General features: G+C 51.5%; 1 protein-coding gene across 3 annotated transcripts in view; it reads left to right on the top strand.

Moving 5' to 3' along the window:
* The window catches only part of Abcc6 (ATP binding cassette subfamily C member 6), a 57,060-nt gene extending 41,526 nt beyond the window's left edge, over window positions 1-15,534 (top strand). For 2 of the 3 annotated variants that reach the window (XM_021217043.2, XM_029532989.1), the window contains exons 21-31: window positions 1,154-1,280; window positions 1,783-1,990; window positions 4,880-5,190; window positions 6,165-6,364; window positions 7,936-8,062; window positions 9,129-9,230; window positions 10,232-10,378; window positions 11,258-11,416; window positions 11,506-11,672; window positions 14,158-14,352; window positions 14,623-15,534. In XM_021217043.2, the coding sequence (XP_021072702.1) occupies window positions 1,154-1,280; window positions 1,783-1,990; window positions 4,880-5,190; window positions 6,165-6,364; window positions 7,936-8,062; window positions 9,129-9,230; window positions 10,232-10,378; window positions 11,258-11,416; window positions 11,506-11,672; window positions 14,158-14,352; window positions 14,623-14,731 (1,852 nt within the window). In that variant the 3' untranslated portion in view covers window positions 14,732-15,534. Of the gene's footprint in view, window positions 1-1,153; window positions 1,281-1,782; window positions 1,991-4,879; window positions 5,191-6,164; window positions 6,365-6,604; window positions 6,703-7,935; window positions 8,063-9,128; window positions 9,231-10,231; window positions 10,379-11,257; window positions 11,417-11,505; window positions 11,673-14,157; window positions 14,353-14,622 lie in introns of those variants that run through there. The other variant, XR_003842701.1, reaches the window with a different exon arrangement.
* Window positions 15,535-21,863: the final 6,329 nt, after the last annotated feature.

The raw sequence follows: 21,863 nt of genomic DNA, 5'->3' as shown, positions 1-21,863 counted from the left end.
TGTTTGTTTGTTTCTGAGACAGGGTTTCTCTGTATAGCCCTGGCTGTCCTGGAACTCGCTCTGTAGACCAGGCTGGCCTCGAACTCAGAAATCCACCTACCTCTGCCTCCCGAGTGCTGGGATTAAAGGCATGCACCACTACGCCCAGCAGGTAAAGACTCTTGAGAGACAATAAATGACAGATAAATGCTAGGAAGACAATAAACAGGTAATTAATGATAGAGACCTCCATTTTGTATCTAGGGAAACCGAAGCACAGAACAGTTAAATCAATGCAGTCCTCCACAGATGACAGGAATAGGAATGTCTTTAGCATCAAAGAGTGAAACACTGACACTCAGACAAGCTGGACCGACAGGTCTGAGGGTAAACAGCAGTGGCGAAACAATGGAACAGAAGCTAAAGCCAGAGTGAAACTTCAGAAGACGGAGTTTCCTGTGTGGACAACTGTTTTAATCTGGTGAAACAGCATTGGGGACAGGCTTAAACAAGACTCTAGAGTGGTGGAGCTGAGTGCCATGTAGGAGGAAGTATGGTGCCTGGATCATGCCTACCCATGTATCTATCTGTCCACGCACCTACCCACCCATGCGTTCACACCCACCCATGTGTTCACACCCACCAGTGCATTCATACCCACCCATGTGTTCAGACCCACCCATGCATTCATACTCACCCACATGTTCATACCCACCCATGCATTCATATTCACCCATGCGTTCACACCCACCTATCTATCACCCATATGTTCATACCCACCCATGCATTCACACCCACCTATGCATTCACACTCACCCATGTGTTCACACCCACCCATGTGTTCATACCCACCCATGCATTCACACCCACCCATGTGTGCACACACCCTTCCTTTCATCCATCCATGTGACCACCTCTCCTTTTTTCTATCCATCCACCTTACATCTGTCTTCTGTCTTCCTATCTATCTACACTTTCTGTCCATGCATACATGTGGCCATCTTTTCTATCCATCCGCCCATGTGTCCATGGACGTGTAACCCCTCCCTCCTTCCTGGGTGAATGAATGAAGAGCTAGAAAGAATCCTGCAGAGCTCACTGGCTACCATCAGAAGGAGCTCACAGTCCCCATGGGAAGAGATGCTAACATGTCCTGATTTCCTTTAAACCGTAGGCCCAGGCCCACGGAGGCAGCCCCTGTGAAGGGCGGCAGAACATCAGAGGCACAGATGGAGGCGTCTCTGGGTGACCCTGAGGCCACAGGATTGACAGCAGGAGAGGACAGTGTGCAATATGGCCGGGTAAAGACCACTGATTTTGCTTCAGTTCTAACACACCAGGGAGGGCGCTCACCTTTCTCAAGTACCTACTGTGGGCCAAATGGGATTGTAACCTCCCTGATTCTTAATCCTCACAATATCCCACATCACCTTGGTCCCTCAAAAGAGCCAGCCGGTAATAGCCTCATTATAAAGATGAAGGAGCCAGGGTGTATATGAGCCAATATTTGTCTCTATAACCAACACCCAAGAAAGCCCAAATCTGAAATCCACAGTATCATCTCTCTCCTTCCATACTGCCTCGATCTGTCCCTCAGTCCACCTTATCCTGAACCCATCCGTGTATCCCCTCAGCCAGCCTTCATTCATCCACCCACCCAGACATGGCTTCCCACATGGTCTCCAGCAGGAGGCTCCTGGGGCATGCCCAGTGAGGTTCTGTTAATGTTGCCTTTGGGAACCTGACCCAACTCATTCTCCTCTCATCCCCTTCTCTACCACCCCTCCCTTACATGTCTCATAGGTGAAGAGCACCATATACCTGAGCTACCTGCGGGCGGTGGGCACACCCCTCTGCACCTACACCCTGTTCCTCTTCCTCTGCCAGCAAGTGGCATCCTTCTGCCAAGACTACTGGCTGAGCCTCTGGGCCGATGACCCGGTCGTGGATGGGCGGCAGATGCATGCAGCCCTGCGCGGCTGGGTCTATGGGATCCTTGGCTGTCTGCAAGGTACACGTGTCAGAGAGCTCGGCTCAAGCCCTGCCTCCCACCCCACGGCTTCTGTCCTTGAATGTCTGCTCAGAACGTCCTAGGACCAACCATCCCTGGTCCTTAAAGTGCGGCTGGAGGGAAGAGGGGCCTGGGGACAGTGCCTTCCTGCCTAGGAGTCTGTGAAGTTCCGCTAGTGAACGACTCAATCCCCCACCCCCACCCCNCCCCACCCCACCCCCCCACCCCCCGCTGCTGCCAATCCTCCAGGCACAGCCTCCGCCCAGACCACACCCCTTCCCCGGCACACGCTCTGCCTCCTTCACTGCGCTCATTTCCCCTTCTCATTTTTCTGTTCCTTTACTCATTCATCTTTGGTATGTGCATGGACACATAGACACTACAGCACGTGCGTGATCACGCCTGCCAGAGTGGGTTCTCTCCTTCTACCATGCTAGTCCAGGGTGGGCATGCTCAAGCCACCAGTCTTGGCAGCAAGTCCCTTCTCACCAGCCCAGCTTAACTTATTATTTCAGTCAGAGGCAGTCTTTTCTTCCAGTCCAGGCTGACCTCAAACTTAAGATCCCCCTACTTCAAGCTCCTACATGCTAGGATTACACAGGTCTGTACCACCACAGATGCAATAATAAATATTGTAATGATGCCACTAGCCCAGGCTAGCCCTAGCTAAGGTAACCAACCTGAAGCTGTGAACCCAAATGGTTCATTCAAGTAAGCCATAATGATAATTAATGTTAATAATTAATAAAATAATGATAACAATAAAATTATAATAATTAATATTTATTATATAATAAAATATATAACATATAATACAGCATATTATATATCATATACTTATACTTTATATTATTATATAATATATTAATAACTATTATTATTATTGAAGTGATTGCAGGTTCACCTCTGTTGCAAGGCAAGGTGCAAAGAGCTCCCATGTGGCCTCTGCCAGGGACACCAGGCTGCAAAGTGATATTGTCATATTGCAACACCATATTGACTAAGCCAATCCTGTGACCTTATGTGGAGTGGCACTGGCTTATGGTTTATGTAGATGTCCCCACAACCTCCACTCTCAGCTACTGAGCAGCCATGTCCCTGCAAGGACCAGCTACAGTGCCCTTGCATAGAGCATCCTCCTCCTTATTCCAGTCCACACTGTCTTAACCCCCATCCCCCTACATTTCAAACATGGCCACAGTGAAAAGAAAATGCTGCTGGGCACGTGGGTTTGGCCCCGTCATGAAAGTTGTTTGAGGTAGCCAGAAATCGTGACATACTCCTGTAACTCCAGCTACCCGGGAGGCTGAAGGTAGGACCGGTGCAAGTTAAGACTATCTGGGCTCAAGGACAGCCCAGGTAACTTGGTGACATACCATTGCAAAATAAGTAAAATGGGGGGCTGGGGAGATGGCACAGTGTTAAGGCTCCTGCCATCAAACCTACTGACTAGAGTTTGACTCTTGCAAGTCATGTGGTAGAAAGAGAGATCTGACTTCCACAGGGGGTCTTCTGACTTCTACACACATGCTATGACAGGAAATACACACACACACACACACACACACACACACATGCACGAATACACATGTACAAAATAAATGTAATTTTTTTAAAAGTGAGAAAAGGTGGGATATCTGAGGATGTAGCTTAGTGTACAGTGCTTGCCTAGGATGTGTGAAGCCCCGAGTTCATTCCCTAGCTCTACAGACAAAACGCGGCTTCAGCACGATCCACTAGGACAGTAGCCACATCAGCAAGATGCTGTGAGCCTCTGTCTAACTTGAAAATAGGCATGTCAGCCTTGACTTTAGGAACCCGTACAGTCTGTAGACCTGTCTGCCACAGCTGGGAGAAGCTGCTGGAATGCAGATGGTCATTTAATCCAGACAGACTATGAGCTGTCAGTCAGCCAGGCTGGAATGAACCATTTGGGTGGCACGCAGCTGCATGCTGGCTACCTAGGTAGGGCTAGCCTGGGCTGGTGACATGCCCCTGAAGTCTCTTCACTCCAGAGGTAGAGGCAGATAGACCAGGCATTCAACTTACCCTCTGCTTCATCACAAATTTAAGGCCAGCATGGGCTACACGCGACCCTGTCTCAAAAAAATAAACAAAGCGTATCTGTGAACTACGCAGCCTCCAGAATCACAGAAACATACTCTCCCACAATACTTAGGTGGACCATCTTAAACCCAGCCAGCAGCGGAGCTGGTTCCTGGAGGAGGCTGGGGGAGCTCCTTGGGAGCTGCTGGGGGGAGACCTTGGGAGCAGGGGCAGAAGACTCAGTATCACCCTGATGGCAACAAGCCACCTCAGCATCCCCAACACTCTACACTTCACTTCCTCAGCCTTTATCCACAGGGAAGGTTCTGATTGGGCCCCTTTATAAGTCAGGTGACCACCACGAACCAATCACAGAAAGCCGCATGGCTGGTGTGCTCTGACTGGCTAGTTGAGTCATGTGGCTGCCTACACTGTACAATGGGGCTTTGATTGACAATGGGGTCGCCTTGGCAGTGCCTCCCCTTGCAACCTCTTTCCCAGCTTCTGGTGGCTTCTAGACTTTTGTTTACCTTAGCTGTTGCTGCTACGCCGGTCTCTATCAGTGTCTGTGTATCTGTCTCCTGCCTGTGCCCAGTTCTTAGAAGGATACGAAGAACAGACAGGTGTAGGGCTCACCCTAAATCTAGAATATTCCTTTATTGTACATATGAAACTCGTATTTCTAAATAAGGGTGTATTTAGAGGTAGAGGTAGGTTTGAGTTTGGGGAGACACTATTCACCCTCCAGCAGTGCATCTATCACATCATATACCATGGTCATCCGGGTGCTGGGAGACCTGCCCCAGCCCAGCACTGGCTTCTACTCCAACTCTCCCTCTGCAGCCATCGGACTGTTTGCCTCCATGGCTGCGGTGTTCCTGGGTGGGGCCCGGGCCTCAGGCCTCCTTTTCCGGAACCTCCTGTGGGACGTGGCTCGCTCTCCCATCGGCTTCTTTGAGCGCACGCCAGTCGGGAACCTGCTGAACCGCTTTTCCAAGGAGACGGACACAGTGGATGTGGACATCCCGGACAAGCTGAGGTCCCTACTGACCTATGCCTTTGGGCTCCTGGTGGCCGGCCTGGCAGTGACGATGGCCACGCCTCTGGCCATTGTGGCCATCCTACCTCTCATGGTCCTCTATGCTGGGTTTCAGGTATGAAGAGGTCAGAGCCCAGGACTAGCTGAGGTCACATCTGTCAGTCCCCTGCCTCTAGGCAAGGCTCAGTAGGAGAGGTTCTGCAGCTTGCTATGGGATGGAGAGACTAGAAGCCTCACCCCCCCTCCCAAGAGTTCCTCTGTGTCTAACATTGGATCCTATGGCTGCAATGTCTCCTCCCATTTGCACACTGCAGGGCACAGCGCTGCATAGGCTGGATTATATTGTACTAGGATGTCTGTTTTCCTCTGCCAGGGGCCCGAGGCCCTCTGAAATTGGCCTAACGCAAAGATCAGCATCTGAGCCAGGAATAGGGGCCGTGTCTGTCATACCAGCTCTTTGGGAAGCAGATGTGAACTCCAGAGCTTTGCCACCTGAGTGGACACACAGCCTGGCAGTGTAGGCTGCATGGGATGCTCAGCTAGCTGGTCTTTGAGAAGCTCAGGCTAGCCCAGCCAGGCCTCAGTTTGTACATGCTTTTGCTAGGGGACAAGCAGACCTTGGCTGACTTCTGCTCTGTCTTCTCCCCTTCCCCAGTCCTCCCAACACCAAGGAAGTCTTTCATGAATCCAACCCAGGAAAGATTCTGACTGGCCTGTGATGGTCATGTGCCTGTTCTAAACCAATCGTAGGACCAATGCTCTGATCTGCTAGGCTGGGCCATGTGACCCTCTATATGTCCAGGGCAATTTCTGAGGGTGCTTCCTTCTCAACTCTCCTGTTAGCAACCGTGACTGCTAGTGGTCCCAAGTCATCTCTCAGTCTGCCTGACTTGAGGCAGAGTCTTTGGAGTTAGGTAGAGGGAGCTTGGAACTGGGTCCTGTTGCTAGATTCAGCAGCTGTCAGATTCCCCTGCTCCTGAGAAGGCAAGCAAGGGGCCGGAGCAGGCACAGCGGAGGGCATCTGCTGCTCCCTGTGCACTTAGAGCTCCCTCTCTGTGTCTCTGCCCCTCCTCCCCTCTCCCACCACAGAGCCTCTATGTGGCCACATCTTGCCAGCTGAGACGTCTAGAGTCGGCCCGCTACTCATCCGTGTGTTCCCATATGGCTGAGACCTTCCAGGGCAGTCTGGTGGTCAGGGCCTTCCGGGCCCAGGCATCCTTCACAGCTCAGCACGATGCTCTCATGGATGAGAACCAGAGGGTCAGTTTCCCGAAACTGGTGGCCGACAGGTAGGATGAGCCCGGGATCAGAGTAGACCTGGAACCCACTCCCCACAAGAGCTGCACTGTGTAGTTAGAGGGGTCACATGGCTTGGGACAGTCACACGAGCTAGGGACCATCTGAGGCTGAGTCCCACTCAGAACATCTGAACACACAGAACAGCCAAAGTCTCTGGCAGTCAGTGAGTTGGAGATACAGAAAGGATGGTTGCCAGGCAATCATACCAGCCTCTGTTTCCTTGATGACAGGGGTCTGGTATCCTTAATCCTTCATCACCTTTTGGAAATAAGAAAGAGCAAGACAGCTCCCAGTTCTGCCGGGTGCAAGCTGGTAGACCCTGAACAAGGTACACAACCTCTCTGAGCCTTATTTACTCAACTACTGTCACACTCAAGGTGGCTTTAAGGATCAAATCGTTACAGGGAGTGCTTGCCACATGCCTGTCACTACTCCAGCCCTTCTTGAGCCTTAGTTTTCTCAGCTATCAAATGGGAGCAGTATCTTCTCCCCTCCCAGGGACATGAGAGGCTCTTGTTCAGGCTAGGTCCCCGGCTCTGTGAACATGCCCAGCTCATAGTGCATGCTTGCTGTTGAAGGGATGAATGGTAGAGCAGGATGCAGCGAGGTAGATACACTGTACCTATCCTTTGAGAATGCATTTGTTGAGCACATGCTTCATGCTGAAGGACGGACTGGAACTAGAGCCAGGGATGAGAAAACAAGATCCTTGTCGCCATGGAGCCCAGGGACTCGTAATGGTGACAGTCGTTGCTGACATTAAGTGATTTGGCTGGGAAGAGAATCACTGGATGGCGGTCAGTGCATGAGGAGAAACAGAAATACAGGGTGGGCTCCCGGGAGAGGTCACATTGGAGCTGAATGCACGCGAGGATGGGAACGTGGCCTAATGAAAAGGCAGGTGAGAGATGTGCTCATCAGCTCACCGTATAACGAATCCAAGCGTGGTGGCATAAGCTTTTTGTCTCAGCCCTTGGGAGAGGGGGCTTGGGATGGAGGCATGTCAGTTCCCAAGGCTCACTGGCAAGCCAGCCTGACTCTCTTGACAGAGACCCCTGTAGAGCCGGGCGGTGTCAGTGCACCTTTAATCTCAGCACTCCGGAGGCAGGTGAATCTGAGTTTGAGGCCAGCCTGGTCTACAGAGTGTGTTCCAGAACAGCCAGGAGGTTTCTATGCAGAGAAACCCTGTCTCATTCATAAATAAATAAATAAATAAATAAATAAATAAATAAATGGCGTGTGACACCTGAGGAAGGATAGTTGAGACTGTCCTCTAGCTTGCACACACAAGTGTACATATAGTTACACACACACCAGGGAGGTGACTGGTGAGGAACAGGCTAGACCAGGGGTAGAAAATACACATCTCTAAAACAGGAAGCTCTATGGAACATCCAGCATGTGTCAGGCCTGCAACTGAATCATAGAATAGTGGCACCCCTCCTCTTGCAGTTAGACCCCATTGCAGGACCCCCCCCCCAGGGGTGGTGAGCATTTACCACGACCAGTCCACACCATGCCCGCTGAAGTGGGCCCTGCTGAGCCCTGTTTCCCTTCACAGGTGGCTGGCTACTAACCTGGAGCTTCTGGGGAATGGCTTGGTATTCGTGGCTGCTACATGCGCTGTGCTGAGCAAGGCTCACCTGAGTGCTGGCCTCGTGGGCTTCTCGGTCTCCGCTGCCCTCCAGGTACTCCAGCATCTTACCCCTGGCTGGAGGTGGGTCAGATCAGGGATGGATGGACCCCTGCTGGAGTAGTTACAAGGACTCCCAGGTCTCTACTGCCCAGAACTAGGGAAGTACAGTTCTCAGGGAACTTGGACCTCAAGCAAGTAGCTCAAGACCCTCTATGTGCCCATCTGAATAATGGGCCGGCACTGCCATTTCAGACATCCTGTAGATTAGCTGAGACAGGCGAAGAGTGTTGAGAGCCAGTTTCCAGTGGTGTGTTTGTTGTTAGCGCTTGATAATATGCAGTGTTGGTCACACACATACACACACATACACACACTCTCTTATACACACATTCTCTCTCCTCTTTTACACACTGCTTATACACACTCTTAAACACACTCACACACATTCTCTTTTCTCTTACACACTGCTTACACACTCTCACAGATATACCCTTACACATACATTCTCTCTCTCTCTCTCTCTCTCTCTCTCTCTCTCTCTCTCTCTCTCTCTCATCTACACAGTCAATATCAGATTTAAAAAAAGTTGTTGTCCCAAGAGCTTTATAAATTGCTGTTCAAATCTCCTTTAAGGGTCAGTGCTCTGGGCAAAGCCATGGAGGGGTCACGTGGCAGCTGCCCCTGCTGTGTCAGGCCAGCACAGCTGGAGAAGGCGAGCCAGAAAAGGGAGTAGAGACAAGGCAGGGCCAGCCATGGAACTGCTCATAGGTCTCGGCAAGGCACTTGGAGGCTCAGAGTGGACATCTGGAGAGGCCTAACCCCTCTGCGGAAGCTGCCTGAATGGAACCCACAGACCCAGGTCGTGCTGGGTGTTCCGGGAAGGCCAGGCACACTCTCTGATCCTCTCTCTGTTTCGTGCCAGTGGATTTGTGAGAGTGTCACCTGCTTGCTCTATGCACTGTCTTATTAGCCAAGCCCCACCTCTGTGGACCAGACTCTGTGGGTCCTCAGCTTCCCTTTTCCCATAGTCCCTCTTTCTTTGCCTCCCTGGCACCTGGGTAGGGAGGAGGGCTTATGGGAACCCAGAGGAGCCCAGCTGAGGTGTGGCCTCATACCAGGTGACAAAGACTCTGCAGTGGGTGGTCCGCAGCTGGATGGATCTGGAGAACAGCATGGTGGCCGTGGAGCGCGTGCAGGACTATGCTCGCATCCCCAAAGAGGTGAAGATCGGGAGATGGAATGAGGGACCGTGGGTCCAGGGTGGTGCTTGCCCCCCTCCTTTCCCACAAAGCAACATCCCAGTGGGCTGGAGTCACAGCCATTGTGGCAGCGAAAGTGAAGAGTTAAAACCCTGCTTTCTAGCTCTGCTGTGTGGGTCACTCATCTGAGTGACCTGTAACACCAGAGGGTGGGGTGCCCCCTCATCTTAGTGACGACCTTACAGTGGCATAGTCCAGCCATGCAGCAGGGCACAGGGCAGGACAAGACCATCACTCAGGCAGAGAACAGTGCTGTTACAGTGACATCGGAACCAGGCAGCAAGCCAGGGAGGGAGAGGACAGCCTCGCAGCTGCAGTGTGCCAGAACAGACCAGTGGCGCACACACAACACTTCAGGAGTGTGACAGCAATGCCACAGGAACAGAGTGATGTAATGACGTGGCAACAAGCTGGCGTCAACACTCACAACTAAACCCCAGCATTTGAAGGTGAGGCAGGAGGATTGCTGCTAGGTTGAAGCTAGCCTGGTCTATGTAGTGAGTTTGGGGCTGAGGCTAGTCTGAGCTAAATAAAAGCTATGCTGGGTAGAAAGTTTGAAGTTAGCCTGGGAGACATAGCAAGTTAGGGGCTAGCCCGGCTACATAGTAAGTTAGTAGCCTGTCTTAGCTATATAAAGCAAGCAGTAGCTACATAAGAAGTTAGCAGTTAGTCTAGGCTACACAAAGAGTTGCAGTGTAGCTGGGATAAATAGTGATTTGGAGGACAGCCTGAGTTAAATAATGAGTTAGAGGTTAGTCTGTGTTACAGTTATGTTAGAAGCTAGCCTGGGCTGTATACAGAGACCTTGTCCCCAAACAACAATGAAACAGTGCTAGCAGGACCTGGAGTTGTTTCCAAATGAAAGGTGCATCAGGAAGCTAAGGTTCTGAGAAGCAGACCACCTGTGAGAAGCTTGTGGGGACAGCTCCTCTGACCTGTGCCCAACCTGTTCCTTGACCCAGGCTCCCTGGAGGCTGCCCACCTGCGAAGCCCAGCCTCTCTGGCCTTCTGGGGGACAGATTGAATTCCGGGACTTTGGGCTCAGACACCGACCAGAGCTGCCCTTGGCTGTGCAGGGTGTGTCCCTGAAGATACACGCAGGAGAGAAGGTGGGCAGCCTTCCTGTTGCCTCCTTGTGGGCACCAGACTCCAAGTCTGAGACCCCTGCCCAGGTTTCTTAGATTCCATCCCACACGCCTTGATCTGCCTCTAGGGGTGGCTTCCTGTATCTCCCTGTACGAGGGGCTTGTTGGGCTGTATGGAAGGATGGATAAGGGATAGATGAGAGAGGATGGACTGTAGGCAAGAGTGAGACCCATGGATAGTGTCGGGAATGACTTGAAGGAAAGATGGGGAGTAAATGAAAGAATACATGGACAGACTGATGGATGGGTGGAAGAAGGCATGGGTAGGTCAGGATGCAGGGGAAGAGGAGAGATGGGAGTTGGGATGGAAGTATAAGCGATGTGTTGAGGGGGCATGCTCAGCGGAGGGTGACTGTCTTAATCAGGGATTCTATTCCTGCACAGACATTGTGACCAAGGAGCAAGTTGGGGAGGAAAGGGTTTACTCAGCTTACACTTCCACATTGCTGTTCATCACCAAAGGAAGTCAGGCCTGGAAAATACACAGGGCAGGAAGCAGGAGCTGATGCAAAGACCATGGAGAGGTGCTGCTTACTGGCTTGCTTCCCCTGGCTGGCTCAGCTTACTTTCTTATAGAACCCAAGACTACCAGCACAGGGATGGCATCACCCACAATGGGCCCTCCCCAGTTAATCACTAATACAACTGGATCTCATGGAGGCACTTCCTCACCTGAAGCTCTTTCTCTGTGATAACTCCAGCTTGTGTCAAGTTGACCAGCCAGTTCAGTGAGCACAGAGACAAGTCCTGTGCAGGACAAGAATCTTTCAGATAGGCATCCAGGAACCCCAGGGCTGGGGCAGACCTGCTCTGCATGGCTCTCAGTCTTCCATTACCTGGCAGGTGGGCATCGTGGGCAGAACAGGGGCCGGGAAGTCCTCCCTGGCTTGGGGCCTGCTGCGGCTTCAGGAGGCTGCCGAGGGTGATATCTGGATCGATGGGATCCCCATCACCCATGTGGGGCTGCACACACTGAGGTCCCGAATCACCATCATCCCTCAGGTGAGGCCTAGGACCCTGGGAGAGAGGTGGTGGAGGAGGGAGCTATGGTATGTCCCAGTCATCCCTGACCCTGGCATCCCTCCGGCCAGGACCCTGTCCTGTTCCCAGGCTCTCTGCGGATGAACCTGGACCTGCTTCAGGAGCACACGGATGAAGGCATCTGGGCAGCGCTGGAGACGGTGCAGCTCAAGGCCTTCGTGACCAGCCTGCCCGGCCAGCTGCAGTATGAGTGTGCGGGCCAGGGGGATGACCTGAGGTACAGCCACCCACCAACAGCAGGGCCAGAAGGAAGGGGGCAAGGATAGGGACAGTCTTGGCTCTGTACAGACTCCAGGGAACAGCCTCCTTCTGCTAATACTGGTCCCGATCCTTTCCTGCGGTCCCAACCCTCGGGTTCTCTGTGCCATGATCTTTTTCCTATGGTGAAACCTAGCCTAGACTCTTGCTCTTACTCCGTATTCATTTTTGAAAGGAAAAGTATTGGCTCAGGACCCCCAAGACCAAGTTCTCAACACGAAGGAGATTTATATGCCCCAGAGGGTCAGAGGGCAGTGATAAGGGGCTGGAGGATGAGGGAGAGAGGAAAGGGAAGAGGGAGAGAGGGAAGGGGTATTAGCCCCAGAGGGACAAAGGACTGCCCCTGGGTGGATTGGAGACAGACATGGCCCATGGGAAAATGGCAGTTTGTTTATAAAGGTATAAAGGGAAATGCTGTGTTAGGATGAGGTGTTTAATTTTGATTAGGCATGTTAATTAGGATAGCCAAAGGGGGCTTTGATTGCCCACTTCAATATTTTGATAGCTGGATCTTGGTAGTCAGCCTCAGAAGGAGGAAGCAACCAAATAAGGGAATAGACCTCGGCGGCTAGCTTTGGAATGTAGGTTATGGTCTTTAGCAAGGCAAGGAGAATGGGAGGGAAGGGTAAGGCCTGCCAGAGCCACGCCTCCATGCTCACCCTGGCCACAGTCCCTTCAACTTTGCTACAAAATACTATGCTTGATGTTGGCACTGATCTCAGATTTGTTGTGGCTAAATGATAGTGTGTGTCCTTTCCAAAGAGTAAGTGTGCGTGTGCGTATGTGTGTGTGTGCGTGCGTGTGTGTGTGTGTGTGTGCGTGCGTGCGTGTGTGTGTGTGTGTGTGTGTGTGTGTAAAGGCTGAAGTGTGTGTGTGTGTGTGTGTGTGTGTGGAGAGGCTGAAGTGTGTGTGTGTGTGTGTGTGTGTGNCTAAATGATAGTGTGTGTCCTTTCCAAAGAGTAAGTGTGCGTGTGCGTATGTGTGTGTGTGCGTGCGTGTGTGTGTGTGTGTGTCCGTGTGTGTGAGTGTGTGTGTGTGTGTCCGTGTGTGTGTGTGTGTGTGTGTGTGTGTGTGTGTGTGTGTGTGTGTAGAGGCTGAAGTGTGTGTGTGTGTGTGTGTGTGTGTGTGTAGAAGAAGCCAAAGGTCAACCTTGGCCTCTATAGCTCTCCATCTTATTTCTCGAGGCAGGGTCTCTCGCTGAACCGGGTGCTCATTGCTTCTCCTAGGCTGGTGGGCCAAAAGGTTCCCAGGGTTCCTCCTGTCTCTGCCTTCCCAGCGCTGGGATTACAGACACATGCCATCCTGAGCAGCTTCTGTGTGCATGTCGGGGATCTGATCTCAGGTCCTCATGTTTGCAAAGCAGGGATTTTCCTGCCTGAACCATCATCTATCGTAATGCCTTCTGCCACAATGTTTTAAAGATGAACCACACATAACCTAAACAGACGCTGGGGAGATACATTGTACTATTTTTTCCTAGCGCAGGACCGTTAACTAGAGCCTCGTGCACTCTGAGGAAATGCGCAAGTGCTGTGCTGCTCCCTCGCCCCCGCCCCGAGCCTTTCCCAAGCAACGGGAAGGAAGCATCATTATGCATAGCTGGTCCTGGTGGTGCAGGCTTGTGATCCCAGCTCTCAAGGGCTGAGCTAGGAAGATTTCAAGTTTGAGACCAGCCTGGGCTACTTAGTAAGATGAGACATTGTCTCAAAAAACAAAAAAACAAAACCAAGTAAGGCTGTGTTCAGAAGACAGGGGCAGCAGGCAGATCTCTGTGAGTGTGAGGACTGGTCTACACAGTGAGTTTCAGGCCAGCCAGGGCTACATGGTAAGATCCTGTTTCAATCAAAGGGACACCCAAAAGGGGCATTAGTCACCTTCTGTGGCTGGTAGCCACTTAAACACTTAGCATGTTATGATGGGGGCTGGGAGATAGATGTTCAGTGGGTTAAGTGCTTGCTGAGTGAGTGGGAGGACCAGAGTTCAAATCCCCTGAGTGCATGTAAAAGCCAGGTGGGCTAAGCAGCTGCCTATCATTTCAGTACTCAGGATGCAGAGATGGGAGATCCCTGAATCAAGCTACATAGGCAGACTAGCTAACTCAGCCTGGGTTCAAGGAGAAACCGCCTCTGTTGATAATGTGGAGCGTGAAGACACTTGATGTCAGCCTCCATCTTCCACACGCATACACACATACATGCACCCGCAGAGAGGAAGAAAACAGGTGGAGATTCCCAAGGCACAGAATGTGTGAATGAGTTGCCACAGGCAACCTACACCAAGACAAGAGGAATGGAATCGTCCCACCCTTGAAGACTTGGGTGCTCATGGTGGGATGGGGACAACACCTACAGGCTCCATCTGCAGCTGTCCCCAGGGCCAGCTTGTAGACAGGCCTGTACTAACCCGTGACACCTCCTTAGCCTAACCATGCAGCTTATTCACAGCGTGGGTCAGAAGCAGCTCCTGTGCCTGGCACGTGCCCTTCTCCGGAAAACCCAGATCCTCATCCTGGACGAGGCGACTGCCTCCGTGGACCCAGGGACGGAGATGCAGATGCGGGCGGCCCTGGAGTGCTGGTTCACACAGTGTACAGTACTGCTCATCGCTCACCGCCTGAGCTCCGTGATGGACTGTGCCAGGTAAGACGTCCCTCCTGACAGTGGTGCACAGGGCCAGGGAGGCATGGGAAGACATGGAACGTGTGCAAGTGTCCTGGGATGGCTCACAAAGTGCCCACTGTGTGAGGAGCATGACCAAGCCCCAGGGAAAGACATTTGACCCATGCATCCAAGAAGCTGGGGTTGGGGTCAGGTAGCAGCTTGGGAAATCAGACATCTGGGGGAGTGAACTGAAAGTAGAGCTGGGACCTCAGCTACTGTCCCAAGAACTGCCCTATGTCTTCCTTGCAGAGTCCTAGTCATGGATGAGGGGCAGGTGGCAGAGAGTGGCAGTCCAGCGCAGCTGCTGGCCCAGAAAGGCCTGTTTTACAGGCTAGCCCATGAGTCGGGCCTCGCCTGAATGAGGACTCTTTCCAACCCTTGTGGAGCCAGCCAGAGAGCCTGCAGTGGCTGGAGATGCCAGAGACTCAGGGGCCACGTGATGTCCAATCTAAACTCCTCTCTGGGAGGAAGATGGCTGAGAAAGTGACGGAGTATTGGGATACCAGATCCAGAAGAACCCAGCCCGCCCAGGTTGGCCTGAACAAGGCCACAGACACCCCAGGCTAAAGTGGATGGTCACTCTCAGGCCAAGCTGTCTACTTCAAGGCCACGCCCACCCCAGGTCAATCAGATTGGATGCCCTGAACCCGGGTGACAGTGTACACCTATTCCCTAACTCCTTATTTTGAAGTCATTGTAGATTTCAGTCACAGTTTTAAGAAATAACACGGAGAGAAGCTGTGAGCCCTCTGCCCTGTTTATTCCAGGGGTGACACCTTGCCCAACTCTAGGGCATCTCTGACTGACTCGTCCTTACAATTCCTCTGTTGCTCCCGTGTCTGTGTTTGGATTCAGTGCTTTGTGTTCTCGTTGGTTTTTGAGACAGGATTTCACATAGCCCAGGCTAGCCCTGAACTCTTTGTTGCTGAGGATGGCCTTGAACATCTGATGCTCCTGCAAACCCAAGGCTTTGTGTGTGCTGGACAAGCACTCTAACAACTGTGTTACCTCCCCAGCTCTGGACTCAGTTCTACGCCTACTTAAAATTGTAATAGTAAAGGGTCTCTTACTATGTAGCCCAGGCTGGCCTCAAACTCAAGATCCTCCTGTCTCAGACTCCAGAGTGCTGGAATGACAGGCAGATGCCACTACACCTGCCTCAACTCGCCACAGTTAAGTAGTGACATCACCGCCACTGTCAGCTGTGGGTCAGGGCTGGCGAGTCCTGTGTATGATAGTGTGCTGGCAGCATCCTTAGCTTCTACTCAGAGATGCCCTTCGATCACTGACTGATCAGCCCTAGTAGAACCCATGACTCCCGGATACACGGGCAGTGATGTGTTGGGTTCAGGAAAGGATTCCTGCTTGCTTCTAGGACACAGAGCTTGTTCTTCCTCTGCCCTGGGGCTTCTCTGATTGGCTACCCTTAATAAACAGTTTATGGGGTTTCCTTTCAGCCCAGAGGATTCCCCTTTGCTAGTATAGCCTGCAGCTCATTCTGAGGGTTTCCACGGGGCAAGGAGCCAACCTCATCACCGTGGCTACTTTTCTTGTGCAAGAAAGGAAGCTGAAGCCAAAAAGTGGGGACACAGGGTATCCAGTGCCCAAGTAGAAACTTGCTCCTGGGCTTCTAATGACCCAGTCCCAGGGGTCCTGTGGGCAGTTCTGCCCTGGAGGAGCCAGAGATGGGGCACACAGCACTTGGCCTGCCATTCAGCAGCCTGGCCTGGAGCAGAGGCTGCTGTGAGTCTGCAAATCCAGCTGGGGGTGCAGTGGTGGACTCTGTGGAGACCCCAGCTTGGTCTGGGAATAGAGCCTGACCCACAGGGAGCTCCAGGTAGGCAGGCAGGGTAACCCAGGCCATTAATCTGTCAGGCAAGCTCTCCTGCCTGCAGGGCTCAGCCTGTGAAAGGATTAGCAGTCAGCCCCAGCAGGCCACAGGGCACACATTCTCAGGCTCTGGCTGTCCCCAGCAGGCCACAGGGCACACATTCTCAGGCTCTGGCTGTCCCCAGCAGGCNCCAGCAGGCCACAGGGCACACATTCTCAGGCTCTGGCTGTCCCCAGCAGGCCACAGGGCACACATTCTCAGGCTCTGGCTGTCCCCAGCAGGCCATAGGGCACGCATTCTCAGGCTCTAGCTGCCCCTTGTTCTTTCCTGTGGTGTTGGGGATGGAACCCATGCCTGGTAAACATTATCCCTGATCCACCTCCCTGTGTGACACTGAAAGTGTCTCAACTATGCCCAGAGTCTCCCTCCACCGCGCAGATACCGCTGTGTACCAGGCATGGCTGTAAATGCAGGCCACTCAGAGGAGGCAGGCACCATCATTCGGCTCCTTCCATCCTACATCCCTCTGTGGATGTACTGAGTCACTAAACACCTTTGACAGAAAACTGAGGCCCAGCAGGCCAGCTTCCCGGCCACCAGGCCTCACCACCTCCTCGGCGTGTGCCTGGAATCCATCTACCTTAGATTCCCGCCTCAAGGACGGGGGGGGGGGGGGGGGGGGGGGGGGGGCTGAGGGCATGGCTTCCTTCTGTTCTTAAACTGAGAGACTTGCTTGAGAAGTTGGAGGTTTGTCCACTGTGTGTCTCCAGAGCCTTGCATAGCACACAGCATGGACACAGCACGTTCTGATCGGATGAGCCAAGGGCAGGAAGGAGGGACTAGTGAAGCCAACCAGTGGGCCCAACCAGTGGGCTCAGGATTCAGGCACTGCACCAGGTGTTTTTCTGAACTGTTGCAAACCCATTAAACCCCAGCCAGCGGTGTGTGACGACCACCACCACACCAGTTGCAGGCACCAATGCAGGAAGGATCTGCAGTACCTAAGGGGATAAGCTCAAGAGGCCCTGGTGACAACAGTTGTAGGCTCTGTCCCATCCGAGAACCATGGCTCTGTGTGGAGCTGTGTGGGACACTCTAGCAAAGGAAACGGTCTGGAGTAAACACAATGAGCAGAGACCAGAGGAGCAAAGCCAGTTTGAGCCAGGACTTGGGGAAGGACATGGGAGGGCTGTGACAGAGTTACACCATTGACTCCTGTGTTCACGGGATCGGGGTGGCTTCTGTGAGAAAGACAGACTGTGTGACTGAGTGGGGTTGCTAAGGACAGACGTCAGGAGAGCCCTGATGAAGAGCCCTTCTCCTATACTCTGAAGCCCTGCTTTGGTTAATGCTTCCCTCAGCTGCCTCTTCACAGAGCAGATCAAACTTGATCCTGGGACCCAATGCCCTATCCCAGTTAATTCCTCAGTGAGCTCTCAAAGGCTAGAACTGGAGTCCAAAAACACATCCCACATGACTGTGAACAGGGTCAACCCCGCAGGCCCACACGACTGTGAACAGGGTCAACCCCACAGGTCTACGGGTCTGCCGTGGGGCTCACCTGTATATATGTGGTGGCATTGAACTGGTGGGCAACAGCGAGCACAGTACAGCCCTCAAACTGTGTCCGAATGATGGACTGGGTGGGGACATCCGTCTCTAAGTCCACAGACACTCTGGGCCCATCAAACACTGGAATGTCCTTCGTCAGTAGGGCCCAAGCCAGCCATACAAGTTGGCGCTATCCAATGCTAGGAAGGGAGAAAGGGTTAGAGACAGGAGTTCACACTACCCCATGCTGAACCAGGCTTGGGGTACAAGAAAGCAGGCAGACAGTTTGGTCCGCTGTTGGCAGGGAACACACCCACTCCTCATAGCCACGCCCGTGACAGACATTACTAATCGATCATACTACACCTTCTGATGAGCAGGAAATGAGCTTAGAGTCATCCCCAGCACAAGGCTCAGAGGTGATATTCCAAGTATTAGCCCAGTTTGGCATGAATGACATAATGGATAACAAAAGTGCATCAGTATCCATGCATCTCATTGAGCTGCAAGGCCAGCAGCACTGGCTGGGCTCAGACACGTGCCTGGCCTTGGCCAATAGGATGCTGCCAGAATCCCGAGGAGAGAATGAACACTGAGCATGCTCACTCTTACATATCTCCCATCACCATGACAACTAGCCATGGCTGGTCTGGGGAGGGGGCTGGTAAAATATACAGAGGCCAAATAGATCGGCCCGTAGCTAGCTGTTCTTCCCACCCCTACCTCCTGCCCCATGACTGGGCCCAGCCAAGATCAGCGCAGCCACTGACTGAGTGAGTACCCTGGCATGGGACCGGAATGGAGGCTGGTTGGTTGCCCAGTGATGAATGACTGAAGCTGGCCCAGAGGCAGGAGGGCAGAATGTTCCAGCACTTGACCCCTGCATGCCGACCTACCTCAGGTTCTCCCTGCCTTCCTCACGCTTGTGATTCAGCTTCTCCAGCAAGGCAGACATGAAACCCTTCAGAGGAGGGAGCTCCGAGGCCATGCAGACCCCATCAGAGCCCCAGTTAAATGGGTCCAGATTCATGCAGGGGGAACCTGGAAACAAAATGGGGTCCTGTGCCAGGACAGTGGCCAGCATGTGCTAAATCTAGAAAGTTCCCCACAGACTGATGTTTAGAGCCCTTGTCCCTCACCTGGTGGTGTTATTTGGGGGGTTCTGAGAACCCTTTAGGAAGTGTGTCCTGGCTGCTGGGGGCAGGCCTGATCCTGTTAGGGTTCCTGCTGCCTGGTTGCCTGACATGCAGAGCCATCCCCACACACCCCTGAACTATGCCCATGCTCTCCCCGCTATGATGGACAACCAAGTGAATTCGAAGGCCCAATTTAAAGCACATTAGGGGGCTTCCAGGGAGGGGTAGGTGACCTCTATCGTTGGCTCTATCTCTAGGGACATGGTTCATTGCTGGGGAAGTCTGAAAACTGCTGCTGACCTATCGTCAGCAGCCTCAGGCCAGGGCAGCTTCTGAGGCCCGGGCTTGCCTGGACTTGTCCAGTTCTTTTTGTTTGTTTTGTTTTGTTTTGTTTTGTTTTGTTTTCTGAGACAGGGTTTCTCTGTGTAACCCTGGCTGTCCTGGAACTCACTTTGTAGACCAGGCTGGCCTCGAACTCAGAAATCCGCCTGCCTCTGCCTCCCAAGTGCTGGGATTAAAGGACCCAGTTCTTAGAAACAGAGATTTAGGCCTAGTCTCCTGAACTGCCCATGTGAAGTCTCTCATGGAGTCAGCCTGTCTCAAGAGGTCCCGTGTGTCTGAGTCCCTGGTGGTCATTCTGTTTCCCGAGGTTGTGGAACCTTTAGAAGGTGTGGCCTTGTTAGAGGAATTGCATCACTAGGGGCAGGCTTTGAGGGCTCACAGCCTCATCCCACTTCCTGTTCTTTCTCCTTGTATATGGACGGAATGTGGTGCCTTTGCTTCCTGCTTCCATGCCTTCCCTGCCATTACAGATGGACTCTACCTCTGGAACTGTGAGCCAAATTATACCTTCCTCAGAGTTGCTTCCGGTGGTGGTATTTCATCACGGCAGCAGAAGGGTAGCTGACATGCGCACCCAACCCCACCTCCAGAACAGACTCTCAGAAGCCCAAGGAAAGGCACAACCAGATCAACACATTAGGGAACGGCGGCCTCAGGGATCAGTCTAGAAAAGTCTTATTTGTGGCTTAGCTGTAGGAAGTGCTAGAGAGTAACACACTGATTCCTGTAACGGGCAGAGAAGACGGTGTCTTACTGAGCCCCTCACTACCAAAATTCACAAATGCTCTGCTCCCTTGAATGAAATGGTACGCATGTGTATATTTATGTGTGTGCACATGTTATGTGTGTGAATGTGTACATTTGTGTATATATATGTTAATATGTATATTCATGTGTTCACATGCATATATTTACTGTGTGTAAATTTATATCTGTGTACATGTATGTATATACATGTATGTATATGTGTATATTTGAGTGTGTACATGCAAGTAATTTTGTTTGAAACTATATCTGTGTATATATGTATGTATTTATATGTATACATTATATATCTATGTTTGTGAATATATATTTATCTGTGAGTACATGTGTATCTTAGTGTATACATGTATATGTGTATGTGTGTACATTTATGTGTGTGCATGTGTATGTTTCTGGTTTTGTGCATATATGTATATGCTTATGTGTATATGTATGTGTGTACATGAGTATACTTATGTTTATTTGTACATATGTGTGTACATGTATATGTTTGTGTGTATACTTATGTGTCTGCACATGTATCTTTCTGTTTGAGTACATGCATGTGTATGCTTATCTGTACATGTTTATATATGTATATGTGTATATTTATATTTGTTTACATACATGTGTGTTTATGTGTACACATGTCTATTTGTACACATGTGTATGTTTATGTGTGTGCATGTGTATATTTATTTAGTGGCACATGTGTATGTGCTTGTGTGAACATGTGTATATTATGTTTGTACATGTACACACCAATAGCAGGTCCTCACTAGTATGCACTGATCTATTTCTGCATCAGTACGTCAATGTCCAGGAGCACTGTTATAATAATGTTCTCATGTGTGCTGATTTCTAGGCAACATACAATCAGTTCTCTTACAGCACATCTGTGGGAGGGGCTTTAGTAGCCCGGTAGTTCTTGCCACTGTACTCTTACTACCATTTTCTCTACCTAATTCTCCATCCCAATGCACTGCTCTATTCTTAAAAAGTATGGGCCCAGCTATTATAACTTAAGCACGTATGAAGCTGTATGAGAATTCCACCTGCTCTATTGTAAATGCACAGCACTTCACCCTACGGCAGCAGCACATCGGCTTTGGAAGGATGCCCTGTGTCATGCTTTCATGGTAGATGCATGTGCACTGCTCTAACAGTCCATCCACATTCATCCACCCGCAGTCTATCCTTCCGGGCTCCTGTCTAGAACGTCACTGAGCACCAAGAGTCTACATCCACAAGTCCTGCAGCAGTATTACACTGGAGTACATTTCTGTTATACAAGTTACACTTGGAAATCCGTGACTGTGACTACAGAGGAACATGCAAGAACACTCCTGTTATACCGAGTCCATGTGTGCTCAGTTGGATTTCCTTATGTGCTGCACTAGTATCTATTGTAGCCTGTGCTCCATATCGGGGACATCCATGTGTTCTGATATGCTGTTAAGGACATGTACATATGACTCCTCAAGTGCACCCCTCTACTCCTGCGCCAGAGCCTCAGTGTCCAGGTGCAGTGCTGCATTCTGATAGATCTGTGATCATTTCTGGTGCAGGTACTTGCGGTGCATTAGTGGCATAACTGTTCTTGCAGTTGTACAGTAAATCCCATTTGCACGGTGTGCTGCTCCATCTCCCTTCACCCCTGTTATGCTATACAATGTGTGCTACTGTCCTCGTTCAGGCTTGCGTGGAGTTGTACATGTCCAGCCATCTGCTGTGTTGTAAATGCACATCAGCTTCCACTGCAGCGTGAGTCTGTTGGGTTTGGCAAAGACACCATTGTGTAGAGAGTTAGTGGTAGATGCCTGTGTTCTGCTCCACTAGTACATTCATGTGCAGAGGGGTGCTCGTACATCCTCATGCCTGTCTAG

This window comes from Mus pahari, chromosome 1 (genome assembly GCF_900095145.1).
Source record: "Mus pahari chromosome 1, PAHARI_EIJ_v1.1, whole genome shotgun sequence".
Lineage (NCBI taxonomy): Eukaryota > Metazoa > Chordata > Mammalia > Rodentia > Muridae > Mus > Mus pahari.
This window is presented reverse-complemented; position numbering and strand designations above follow the sequence as displayed.